The 14,464-nt window shown below is 30.0% G+C and overlaps 1 protein-coding gene across 1 annotated transcript; it reads left to right on the forward strand.

The window, feature by feature from the left end:
• The first annotated feature begins 4,605 nt into the window (after window positions 1-4,605).
• Window positions 4,606-6,416, forward strand: LOC135950465 (uncharacterized). The gene is made up of 6 exons (XM_065500005.1): window positions 4,606-4,842; window positions 4,976-5,339; window positions 5,391-5,482; window positions 5,546-5,849; window positions 5,922-6,032; window positions 6,105-6,416. The coding sequence occupies exons 1-6, from the start codon at window positions 4,613-4,615 to the stop codon at window positions 6,351-6,353; spliced, it is 1,350 nt and encodes a 449-aa protein (XP_065356077.1). The 5' UTR covers window positions 4,606-4,612; the 3' UTR covers window positions 6,354-6,416.
• Window positions 6,417-14,464: the final 8,048 nt, after the last annotated feature.

Genomic DNA, 14,464 nt, shown 5'->3' on the forward strand with positions numbered 1-14,464 from the left:
TTAATGGCTGATTTAAAAGTTGCATAATGCTTTCAAATAGCAGTGCCTCTCAAACTGTAACATATCTGTGGGCATTATTAACATTGAATAAAAGCTTTCAGTTGACCATTGATCGTAAGTATGGCAACGCTGTTTGCTGCGACCGTATATTCGAATTTGAATATTCAGTTAAAGAACATTGTAGAAAGTACACCACAGATGGCTTATGTATTAGAAAGCTCTAGAATATACGAGCTGTGACAGTTACGAGCTGTGACAGTTACAGTGCATATAGCACTGTTATAAATAGTGGCAGAGATTGCAGTCGTTAGTCAGTTTATCAGAAACGCTTTTCGAATAAACATCAACTGAGTGCCTTAAAGTGTGCTGTGTTTTTCAAGTGAATTCGTGTACATTATAAAGTGTGTCTGAATTTTTGCGAATTTATAAACGTGTATAAAAAACATTGAGTGAATATTTAATTCTGTTGTTGTACATTTTTAAATAAATAAAGAGTTGTTACAATTTTCAAACTACTAAACGGCTTTTATTTGCAATCAAAAGTATCCGGTTTATTTAATGGAAATAAACCAACGTTTTGAAAAGGTTAAAACGTAACAATATATATTAGCTTTTTTTCTACTTATTATTCGCAGATTTTGAACACTTAGGACTTATTAAATTTTGATCAAATAATATCAAAAATATTTATATTAATATCACGGTGCTACGATGGACAAAAAAACTTGGAAAATTTCTGAAACACCCTCAAATTCAAAAGTTATTCTAAAGAAACCGTTTTCAGTGATGTTCGTCAACTTATCGACCTGTAACTCAGTCAATTTTTGTCTGATTTTAAATTTTTTAACATGTTTGTAAAGAAAACTGATTACGCTTTAAAATGACATGTATTTATTGATACATTTGTAAGTTATAAGTATTGTTTTTGTTAAGAATATCTAAAAACAAAACTAAATTTATCAACTTTTTTGATTTTAGTCGCTTTTCATTGATTATTTTGATATGAAAGCTTATAAAAATGTATATCAATGTATAAAAAAAATTAGTCCTTACCAAGACATGGTTTTAATTTTTCAAATCGGATGAAAACTGTAGAAGTTATTCAATTTTTCATTAACACCTTTTTATACCCTCCATGGTATATATAAGTTTGTCATTCCGTGTGTAACATTGAGAAATATTCATCTGAGACCCAACAAAGTATATATATTATTGGTCCTTATGAAATTCTAAGTCGATTGTGCCATGTCCGTCTGTCTGTTCGTCTGTGTAAAACACGCTCACATCCAAAATACGCAAACAAACTTAGTAGAGTTGCAAGAAAAATGTTTATTATTGTCCTAAGCAGTTTGGTATTGAAAATCAGCGAAATCGATACAGTGAAACCAAAGTTATGAATTAAAATGTGGGACAACCTCAAAAAAAAAATTGATAATTTTCACATATTTTTGGACATTTTTTGTAAATATATTGTAGCTAATATCATAAAATTGTGCACTCGTTGTTTTTATGATAAAAGGCGTAACTCTGGTGAAAATTATAAGAATCGGTCCAAGATTTCTCCTAGCTCCCATACAAATATCTTCCCGAAATATGGTTCTATGGTCTATAAATGCCTACAGAATAGGAATATCCATATGAAATTCAGCAAAAATAAGTTTCGTGGTAAAAAAAATTATATTGCAAAATGTTTCGTGGATCGGCCCATATTTGACCATAGCCCCCATATAAAGTACACTTCCGAAAATCTTTAAAATAAGCATAAATGTCTTATAAATGTCGCTATCAAGTTGAAATGCGTCATAAATAATCCCCATATATACCAAAATCGCTGTACCTAATTCTATGAAGATCGGCCGATAATTAGTTATAGCTGCCATATAGGGACCACTTCCGAAAAACACAATAACCTACATAAATATCTAAAAAATATCAATATCAAAACAAAATTTCACACACATCCGTAGTTTATATTTAGAAATCATACTACTGGGTTTTGTGAATATCGGTCCATATTTGACCATAGCTCCCATATAAGGGCCACTTCCAAAAATCAGTTAAGTACTCATAAATCTCTTATAAATACATTTATCATGCTAAAATTCGACAAACAATTTTTGACTGCTCTTTGTGAACGTTTCATGATAAACTTCTTCAGGATTACGATTTTAATATAAACAAATACTATTTCTAACCTTAAAAGTTAGCTAGCAGTTTAGTTGCTCCATTCTAAAGCGAATTATCAATATACCTACGTATAACTTAGCGGGGGAAAAACATAATTCAAACTTTGTTTAAATAAACAATACGTTGTTCATGTTTCCAATAGCGTCTTGAATTCGTTATCACAATTCTTTGTGCTCGTAAATATTTATGCAATGTTTGCAATATTATTTTCAGATTAAATTTTGCAACAAAATCAATTAAAAGTGATATATTCGACAGAACCGAATCTTATATACCCTTCACATTAACATATATTTAGTTTTTTAATATAATTTGTTCACTACTTCGTATATAGTGCCCAGCTTTACAAACGGAATTGCAAAACCCCAATGCTCTATGATACACAATATTTTTTTGTTGTTCTCTGGCACGTAAACAAATAATGCTGATGGTGTTCCAACACGGGAACAGGCGACATATGGAGCCATAGAGATCCGTTGTATTAAAACGTCTTGTACTTTGTACTTCCTTTAAGTATTGTTGCTTCGATGACGTTCAGGTTTTTTATCGCAAGTCGGGTGCCATTACAAAGATGTGGTCCGATCATACTATCAGTTGGAGATTGTGGGGCGGTAATCCTGGTAATTCTAGCCAGTTGAATAGTTGACGACATTATATTGGGAAGTAACAGAATCCACCGATTTGTATGTCATCATTCAATTCGTCGACATCAATGTTTTTCGCAGCCAATATAGCACATTAGCTCAACCAATCATGATTTTTGTAATTTTGTGGAATGTTTGGATTTTGATTTGGTGAACTGGCAGTAAGCGATGGGAAATTAAATGCAGCCATTCGAAATGTCAATCGGGATTTTTCCGTTGGCAATGTCCAGCAATTGTTTGGAAAATACTTCTCCAGATTGATCGTTCTGCAGCTCGACACACATGTTCACAATCAATTTGAACTTCTTGACGTGTTTGGATTTTCATTGATTTGCATATTCAATGGCAACTTGAGTGCTGAATGAGCCTTCCAACAACGTAGCTTTGATGAGGAAAGTGCAATATCATTCTGCGAGCGTATCGTTGCCAAAATAAACGCGATCAAAAAGTTTTTCTAGTTCAACCGGGACCGTGCAAAAAAAATCCTTCCAGTTCCATTTTTCACAACTTTCATAACAGTGTCGTACGCATATTTTTGTTGACGATTCACCAGTGGCACGTCGTGCATCGGACTATTGGGAGCTGTCATGCCTAACTCTGATAATACCTTTTTCGACATCATCAATCACATTTCCTCAATTAATGTCAAAGCCTCGTTGAAAAATTTCATCGCCCATTGCAAATTTGGATCTGATGTTCTAATACGCCGTATAGCAATAATACGGAGTATAGCAGCATTTGGGCAAATTCATCATTTCGGCACATTTCTAAACATCTGGTTAATGTGGTAGATGGCGTTCGATCAACTCGTAATACATTCTCCTCAGTAAAGTACACTTTTTGGCCATTTTCCAGACGTACTGCTAAATGAACAATAGTCTTTCATGAATGACAAATGAAAAATACGCCAAATTGCTTCGTTACTGCTAACATAGCGGCCAATTTGAAGTTGATTGACTTCATAGTGGGAATTCTCCGCAATAACTCAGCCAAGTCACTGCCTTTGGTTAGATATTTGCAGTGGGCATGGACAATTTATTTTTCTGTTGCGAACATTGAAACAAAAAAATTACCCAAATCCGTCCAGGCGTTCTGCGATTTTAGATATATCGAAAATAGTGGGCGTCGTCAATTTTTGTTTCAGTAAAAACTTAAATTGGATTACTACGATTAATTACGATTATAAATCGTAAAAATTGGGCGTAAAAATAGGCATGGTCAATTTTTCTTTTAGTAAAAACTTAATTTGGATTATTACGAACTTTTAAAAAAAATTTTGCCATATCGGTGCAGCTGTTTTCCAATTTTAGATAAATCGAAAAAAGTAAACACCTAATTTGGACTTTTGACAAAAAAAATTGGCCAAATCGTGCCTTCAATCTTCTTCTATCTAGACATATCTAGATCGTCTAAGAATTTTAGAAGTATCCATAATATATGTAGTTAAATACTTTTTGAATCTACGACCAATACTTCGATGCGCTACAATCGGAATGACAAAATCAATATATCCCCATATTTTTGGTGGTTAGGGTATACACATTTTATCTTTGGTCATGGAGTTGAAACAATGTCAACTCTACATATGATCATTCAGTGCGATCTACATTCTCTTACTCTATAAATAAATCAAAGATTATTTGCTTGAATCTCTGTTATCATCAGAACTGTCAGACAATTATCACATTGTAAATTGCCTGTACCCAAAGTATAAAAGGCGGCTTTTGTTAATAAAATTTCATTTAGTTTTGTAACTGTTTCAGTCTGACAACAACAAAAATATGTTGTTTCAAATAAAAATAAATTATTTTAAAAGTTTTTTGTTGTTGTTGTTGGTGTATTTGCCCAGCATACGAAGTAATTGTGTCATTCAATATCCCAGTGATGTAGATATTCTACCCAAGTATGAAAAATCTATTGGACAATATAAACTGCGAATACCCTATAATGGAAGCCCCATAAAGCTATCAGAAGGTGAAACGATATTGGGACATTGTGATGCATATTTTAGGTAATTATTTTAGCCTTTATTAATAATTAAAATTTTAATTTTTCTTGAATTATTTTTTCTCTTCGATGTATTTAATTTTGTATTAGTGATTAAAAAAATGAAAACATTATTTTTCATTCTTTAATATTTTCAGTCCCATCACCTATCAAATAAACGAATATGGTTATGATTATGGATACAGGAAAGTTGTCGTAAATAAATATATTTCCAATAAGACTTCGATTTCCCTAAATTGCCGTAATAACAAATTAGTTTATAATGAAATAGAACTTTCGGATAGCGAATTTTCATGCATGCATCGCAATTGGAGCATCTATTCCACGAAGCAGCCATACGGTTGGTGTCAAAACAATCAAAATTCCAGTACATTTTTATTGGCTACTAAACAAGAAAAGGATAATTATATTCTGGCTGCCATCTGTTATAATATGGAACAAATATCCTTGCAAACTGTAGTTTATAATGCAACAATTTTAAGACGAAATTATGTGAATCAGGTGAGTTTAGATTCCTTTTTAATGTACCTCTAAATTGACATTTTCTTATAGCCAAAGGATTTGCGCACTACCAATATATTTCCCAATGACTATTTGGATGAAAATCTTTGGAGCTTCAAAACTACCATTCTATCAGATTTAAGGTATAGTTTCAAATTATAATAATAAATTGAGTGTAAAATTATTTTAGCAATTATGATTCACAGTGAAGAACTATTACAGACAATATTAACTGATTTGCGTAAAACTGAGGAATGGCTGAATTTGGCAGACTATGAAATATCTTCGATTGTGCAGGATAAATCAATAAAGAAATATTTCGACGAATATAAAAACATATTAAATATTATTTGGTGGCGTAATCTACGCCTGGGTAATTGGAAACATTTTGTGGACACTTTGGCGAATTATGACAACAATAATAGCTATGAAATATACACTGGCACATCGGGTGTGGCTCAATATCCCTCAGATGACAAGTGGTATAAAGAAAAACTATTGGAAATAAAAGTAAATACTTAAGCGGCAATAACATTGCATAAAATGTATTGATACAGTTTCTCTTTTGTTTGTTACTTTTAGATTGGCTTTAAAAACGAGACTATACCCGCTTACATATGGACCTATTTGAAATCGTATGACAATTTGAACAAAGACTTTGTTATTGTCGGCTACAATTCACCCTATGCTGAGGTAAAAATATGTTTATTTCTTATTTAAGGAAGTATTTGTGTTAATTTTTAATTATATGTATGTATATTGTAGTATTTCACCACTGAAAAAGTAATATTTTGTCCCGATATTTGTGCGGAGATTCCGTGGTTAAATGAAATCTCTTCATCGTTTCGTTATGCCTATGCCGGCATCATGTTTTGCTGTTCTACGGATTTTATAAGACAAACCAACTACTTACAAGGATTTCCCCTGGAGATTTTGATGGCTCCACAAATTGAGACAACAACCATACAAGTGGAAGAAACAACAACACTCGAATCATCTACCAATATTTATTAAATTTAACTTTTGTAATAATATTTGATAAAGATTTCTAAATAAATGTAAACATATACATACATACTTGCTCAAAACTATATTATTAACCTTCGCTTTACCAAAGGTTTTTTTATGTACATGGTTTACCAATACCCACCCGGGTGGTATTGCACTTCTAAGCATATGTATATGCGTCGAACAAAATTTTAAAAATTCAAAATTTAGAAATGAAAAATAAACTTTTTCATTCAATGATTCATCTAATTTCTCTAAAAACAAATCAGTTAATATATCTTAAGATTTCTTTAAATTGTTTAAATTGTATTACAATAATTGTTTCAGATGATGTAGCAGACTACCTTTCGCAAGTATTTTTCCGATTTTGACCCATTGTAGGTCCAACTTACTATGGTCTTATATACGTCGTTGCAAATGTCTTTGAAATATCTATCATTAAATATCCATATCGTCTTTATTAATGACTTAGTAATTCAGGTATAGGTCCAAAATAGGTCCAAAATCGAGGTTGTTTTTTCCTCATATCTCAGCCATTTGTTGACCGATTTTGCTGATTTTAAATAGGAATCTTCCCGAAAGCATGTCTGACAGAATTATTGAAGATTTGGATTCCGAAGATATCTGGGTCTTCAGAAAATTGATTTCAAAAGACAGTCAGACGGACATGGCTTAATCGACTCCGCTATCTATAAGGATCGAGAATATATATACTTTATAGGGTCGTAAAGTTATATTGTGGAAATTACAAACGGATTGACAAACTTATATATACCCTTCTCATGAAGGTGATGGGTATAAAATGTACCATAAATACCCACATTTTGTATTCCCACTCAGCATCATGTTCTGGGTCCACTATTACACCGTCCGACAAATAGAGAAAAAATTTGTTTGACACGAACCGGATGATATACGTCTGAAACTATAAATTTAATGGAGAAAAAATGTGTTTTCTCCATGTTTATAACTACACCACTATAGTGGGAGAGGTATAATGGGTTAGGGCTGTTGTTTGCAACATACAAAAATATTGTCCCAACAACCACCTTAAAGGCCGAACTCTCACGACCAAATTTCGTGACGATCCGTCAACAATATTCCGTAGCTCCCATATAAGCAACATTCTCGAAAATGTCATTAATATAAATAAATCTCTGAAATATCTCAGTATTCAAACAAAATTCAACACAAGTATGTTTCATATATTCGCAATTCATCCCACCAAATTTTGTGACTATTGCTCTATAATTAGTCATAGCTCCCATATAAGGTCCACTACCGAAAATTTGTGTATTCAAATAAGATTCAACACAAATAAGTTTCATATCAAAAGAAAATATACCCAGTGTATGGTATCATAAGGTCGGGCTTGCCCGACTATACCATATTACTTGTTTATTAAAAAGTCTTCTTCGTTGCTTTTCACAACGGATTTTGTTATATTTTTTTCGAATGAAATATTAAAATAAAATATAAAAAATCGAATAATTCAAATTTTAAATATTTTTTAACTCTTAAATAGTTAAGATAGAAGGATGAAATTTTGGCATGTGGTATTTAATATTTGGATCTTAAACTCACTATTTTTTTAAAAAAAAATTATTGGAAATCTAAAAGGATATTCAAGGATAAAAATTTTAAAGGACATTTTTGACATCTTTTGATCCTTACAGGATAAAATAAAAATAATACGAAATATTTCACAACACTTCTTGGTCATTTGACACCAAATTTGACATAGTAGGATTATCAGAAGTATTTTAAAACATTTTTTTAAAAATGTACTCCTCTGAAAATTTGAAGTTCTTTTAAAAGGAAACAGAATCACGAAATGAAAACTGAAAACGCAGTTTTTCTCCATTTAATTTATTGTTTCAGACGTATATCATCCGGTTCGTGTCTAATATTGAGTGTCGTACGGTGTTATAGTTAATGCTAAGGGTACCACTAAAGTCACATTTTGTGAATTCTAACTCATTCAGAATCATGTGTGCCTAATTTTTAAGTTTATTATTATAAAAAAGTCAAAAAGTATTATTAGTTGTTGTGAGTTGCTTTTTTAGATTCTAACTCGGTCTGGATCATATGTGTTTAATTTTCTGCTTATAGTTTCATTATTATTGAAATTTCAAAAAATACCATTTGAAGAACGAAAAAATACTAATAGTTTTTGTTACATCAATATCATTGCGCCGGATAGCTGGCTTGATTTTTTCTTTACTCAGAAGCGTATCAGCCAACTAATATGTATACATATAATTTAATATAATAAAACGTACCATTAGAAGCAGTGATGCCAGGAGATTTTTTCAAAAATCCCTATGCTCATGAAAAAAATCCCTTTTTTTCCCTAAACCCACTTTTTATTTTCCCTACAATACTTTTTTCAGATTTGAACAGCTAAGTTGTGTTCTGCAAAAATAGGCTTAAGCGGATTTCGAAATCATTGTTTTTTCCGGGATTTGTTTGTCAAAAAATGTTTGGGTTTTTGTTTTTGAAAGTTTTTTTTTGTGCATTTTCACTTAGATTTGATTTACCGCAATTTTTTTTGTTTATTTTTGAAAGATTTGTTTGTGCATTTTTTACTTAGATTTGATTTACCGTAATTTAATATTTTGCCACAAGCCTTGCATTTGCTTTTAAAGTCGTCATCTTTGACCGGCTCCAGCCATTAGTTTCTCGTCTATCAACCAACTTGAGCTGTATTTCTTTGCTTTGTTTTCATCATTATCAGAAGACGAATCGGACATTTTTTCTAAAATTAGTTATGATTTAATTCATAATGTTTTAATGTTATTTATTACTTAAAAACATGCTTATTAAATCGAAGAGACCTGCAAAGATGGCGTACGTATCTAAAAAAAATGCACAAAACCAAACAAGTGTCTACTTCAAATGAAAATTTATTGTAGAAACTACTCTAGTAGTTTTCAAAAATTATCAGCGTTTAGTTTAATCAGTTTAAGGAAATGTCAAAAACAGTAAAAAAAAGGGAATCAATATATTGTTACGAAATTGTACTTGAATTCAAATACAACGATTTTAACGGCTGATTTAAAAGTAGCATAATGCTTTCAAGTAACAGTGCTGTAAAACTGTAACATATCTGTGGGCATTGTTAAATAAAAGCTTTCAGTTGATTTGATTGTAAGTTGGCAACGCTGTATTCGAGTTCGAATAATCAGTTAAAGAACATTGTAGAAAGTACAACACAGATGGCGTATGATCTAGAATATTCGAACTTTGACAGTTAAAGAGCTTTCTAGATGGTAATGCAGTGTTATAAATAGTGGCAGAGGTTGCAGTCGTTAGTGAGTTGATCAGAGAAGCTTTTCGAATAAACATCATCTGAGTGCCTTAAAGTGTGTTGTGTTTTTCAAGTAAATTCGTGTACATTATAAATTGTGTCTGTAATTCTGAGAATTTATAAACCTGTATAAAAAAACATTGAGTGGCTATTTAATTCTGTGGTTGTTGTACATTTTAAATAAATAAAGAGTTGTTACAATTTTTAAACTACTAAACGGCTTTTATTTGCAATCAAAAGTATCCGGTTTATTTAAAGGAAATAAACCAGCGTTTTGAAAAGGTTAAAACGTAACAATATAGTTTAAAAGCGTTGTAATTATTATAACTTACTTCATATTATACCAGATTATTGAATTACTAATGATCAGGGAAACCGTAAATAAGCTCTAAAAAAAGCGTTTTAAGCTCTTTAAATATGCAGTAAAAACTTTAAAATATGCTCTTAAAATTTAAAAAATAAACAAACAAACTTTTACATAATTTTTAACCAAAAAATATACTTTTATTTAAAAAAATTAATACAATTCATTTCTTAAAAGGTAAAGTAACATAAAATAAACAAAAATAACATGAACTAAAACAAGTATAACAAAAAATAAATACAACATAAAAACAACAGGAACTTAAGCTATGAAAAGGACTCGAGAGGTATTTTTTGGTGATATTTTATATAAATATAAAGTCACTTCTTCAATTAAGGTTATTATTGCAATAAATTACAAAATATTGACTTAAATTTTCAAATAAAAATCGTTGTCTACTGGATCTGAAAACATTATTATATATTATTTTACATAGAACATGTTCTTTCGACATTAACTGATGTTATAGGAGCAAATTTAAAAGACAATATTTCTCGAACACTTAGAACGGTTAAGTTTGAATTAGAACTAAAATCTGATATTTAGATGGCGCTATTATTAAAATTGTGCTTGTTTTATATTAAAAAAAGCCATCTATTTTTCAATTTTGAATTTTAAACAAACGAAGTAAAAAACCTGTAACACAACAGCGAAAAATAAGTAAGACAAAATTTGTTTTTGATAAACTCAAAATATGCTATTAAACAGTAAAATATGCTCTAAAAACGCAAAAATATGACATAAATATGCTCTTAAAAGAAATATATGCTAAAATATGCATTTAAGGGTAAAATATTAGAAGTAATAGTACCAATTTTTCATACTTGAAGTTTGAAATCAAAGTAATTTCTTGATTCTAAGTTCAATATTATAGAAAATTCAAAAAATATAATTTTAAGAACGGAAAAGTACTCCTTAGTTTGGTTTAGTTCTTTGTTTGGTATCATAATACCATTGAGCCCCCAATTCTCGATTATTTCCTTACTGAGAAGCATATTAGCCAACGTTAATGTATACAAGCTAACTAATTTAATATAGGTACACATTAAAAAAGTACCATTAAAAGAAAGGGTACCATTTTACTTTATCCTCTTGAATTTTAAATTTGTATAGCATTTCCTATATTATTAACTGATTTTGTTTCTATTACATTAATATTTAACAAATTATCACAAAACCGAAATAAAACCAAAACCACGGTTTATAAATTCTTCGGTTTTTTGGAAACTCTATTATATTCCGACTTTAATAAAACTGTCCCTTGGATATTACGATGTATAGTTGTGTTTAAGTTTTGAATTTGGACTTTAAACAGCATGGGGACAAAGCCTTAAGGCCCCAAAGTGGGGTACTTCGAGTATGTGAAAAATTAATTTTTTTTAAAAATTATGTCAAATTTTTGTTCTCTATCCGATTTGAATCTACTAACGTATGCGGAATGAAATTGCAACAGAAAACTCTGTATTTGTTTCCAACGCTAAAGCAAATAATATTTAAAACCTTTATAAAATAGCCCATTGTGTTGATTTAATGTAAGCAAACAATTTATTTTATTCATGTACTTTTGTGTCAGTTTTGAAGAAATTTATATACAGGTGTTGGAAATGGCAATGTTTGCACTTTTCTGAGCTCTTATTTGAGTTTCATGGTCTTATTTTTCTCGATTTTTATTTTAAATAATCTAAAAAAAATATTCTATTTAAAAAGGTCCAAAAACTCTCAAATTATTTCTAATTTAAAAAATTGGGATATTTTGTCACTTTAGAAAGTCTGCAATTTCAAGGGTGTTGGAAAACACCATAATAATCTGAGCGTGACATTTGGATGATGGAACAGTTAAGAAGAACTTTCTTTAAAAATTCATAGAATTCCAAACATAGATGAATTGCAGTATTATAGGAAGGTCATATTAAGTTTGAGTTTCAGATCATAATATTTATGAATCATAAAAATATGAAAATAATCCAGAATTATAAAAAAATTAATTTTAATAATTATTTTATATATTCAACCGATTTGTATCCTTTATATACTATGTATGTACTTGAAGAATGATAATTCATTATACGAGTACTTCAATAACAAATTAGCTTTACTATATCAAACCACATATGTATGTATATTGAAGGCTTATATTCAAAAAGGTCTATCTGTATTACACGTATCCCTTTAAAACCAAATTATTTATTCTACAAATCCAATATTAAATAAACCATTTATAAGTTATGAATTCTTTTTTTAAACAATTAAATAAATCTTAAACGGGAAAAAACTAATTTTGAATTCTGATTGAATAAGCAATGTTTACAATAATAACAAATAAACAATGTAGTCGTTATCAGAAAATATTTTCTCTTATTTTTAGCAGACACTTTGTTGGGACAGTTGAAACTGTTTATTTTAAGTATATTGAGCGTTTTTGTTTTCTGATTTCGATAAGAAAATATGTATATTTTACAGTGAAACTCAGCTTAGCAGAAGGAATATTATAACAAATGAATACAGTTTCAACATTGTTAAATCATATTGTCAAAATTGATTTTACCGTCGGTGTAATCAAATATCTGAGAAGAATATTTTACTAATATTAGGATGGTACATACATACATTTATGAATCTTTTGTGTTAGTAGTAAGAGAGCTATATTCGGCTGTGCCGAATCTTATATACCCTTCAACAAATTCTACTTTCAAAGAAAAATTTTAAATATTTTTAGGTCAACATTTTAAAAAAAAAATGTTTTTTTTTTAATTTTCTTTTTAAATTTATTAGTGAAAAAAAATATTTTTTTGGTGGAAAAAAATATGTTTTCCGGTGGTCAAGCCCGACTATATAATACCCTACACTAAGTAAAAGAGCAACAAATATTCTTTTACAATTTCAATAATTTATTTTCTTGAATGATTTTCGGAAGAGTGCATATATGGGAGCCATGACTAATTATGGAACGATCGCCATTAAATTAGGTCATGTTATTTATGTCTATATGAAAGTTATTCGTGTTGAATTGTATGTGTATACTAGGGTATTCGAATTATTCGATTTTTCTCTTGTTCGAATAAAACGAATAATTCGAATAAGATATTTTAACTTGTTCGAATAATTCGATCACACGTTTAAAATTAATCGAATTATTCGAATAATTTAAATTTTTTTAAAAAAGTAAAGAATGAAGTTTTGGTGTAGGTTGTTTAATATTAAAGAAAAACAAAATATAACGTTAAAGTTAAAAATTCAAGTATTGATAATGTTAAAACACATCAAGCTCTATCAACGTTGCCCAATCTTTGCTTAATAAAGTGGTCTTGGGGAATTGCACAATAAAGGGAATCTGTCCAAAGTTTGATATCATTGTCAGTGAACGTGGCTAATTTGAAGTCAGGCAGTGCATGATTGACGGATTTACAAATACGCAAAAAGTTTATTACCATATACAGTGGGGCAGAATCGAAATTGTTTGGAAATAAATCTGGCATTTGTAAACGGCTGGTCCGATCGGCTGGTCCGATTTGACGTGACCGTAGCCAAGGAGTATTCGAGTTTAATTTATTAAAATGGATCCTAGAAATATTCCAGGGGCGGCGCTATACGGGCTCAAAGTAGGGTACCTTCGACATGTAAAATGTTTAAACACGTGCCATTTTTTTGTTTCCCATCCGATTTAAAAAATTTTTATATTTTTGGAAAGCGCTCGGCTAGGTCTTGAAAAGGCATGCTTGCGTGTGCTATTTGTCTGTTCTAATTTTCGAGTTATAGGCATTTAAAAATTGAAATTTTAAAATTTGGCCATACCTTGGCCCGCTATTTTAAAAATATAGGGCGTAATTTTGGACCGAATGTAATTTTAAACAAAAATTATTTATTTATGTTCTCAAATACCTGAAGTTGATGGTTCCATTTTAATATTTCTACTTTTAACAGATTTACCAAAAAATATAAGCTCTCGAAATATCACAATTTTCAATTTTAACCACAGCACGCAAAATTTGTAAAAATTATTTGACTTTGACCGCTCACTGCCAATAAAGTAAGTTACTCACAACTGTAATTTTAGCAGTTTGTGATGTATTATTTAATGCACTTTAACCCAATACCAAACATGACTGAAACAGATAAAGTTCAGCTTTTGAATTAATCGCTACTTTTGGTACATTTCAACCGTCTGTGCGTTGTTTTTAATGGGTTTTTTTGCCTGTTTTCCTGGGAAAATTTTCTATATTTTATGATTTTCAGCTACAAAATGTAAAAATAGACAACTAAATTACCAATAATATACAAAAGATTTCAAATCAATATCTGTTATGGATCCAAAAATAAACGATTTTCAATTTAAATATTAAAAAAATAGTAAATTTTTGCTGTTTTTTGGGCGAAAAGGTGACGTAACTCTTTTTTTATTAAAAAAAACTTTCTATAAGAACATACAACAATTTTATGTTTTTC

Source organism: Calliphora vicina, chromosome 2 (genome assembly GCF_958450345.1).
Source record: "Calliphora vicina chromosome 2, idCalVici1.1, whole genome shotgun sequence".
NCBI lineage: Eukaryota > Metazoa > Arthropoda > Insecta > Diptera > Calliphoridae > Calliphora > Calliphora vicina.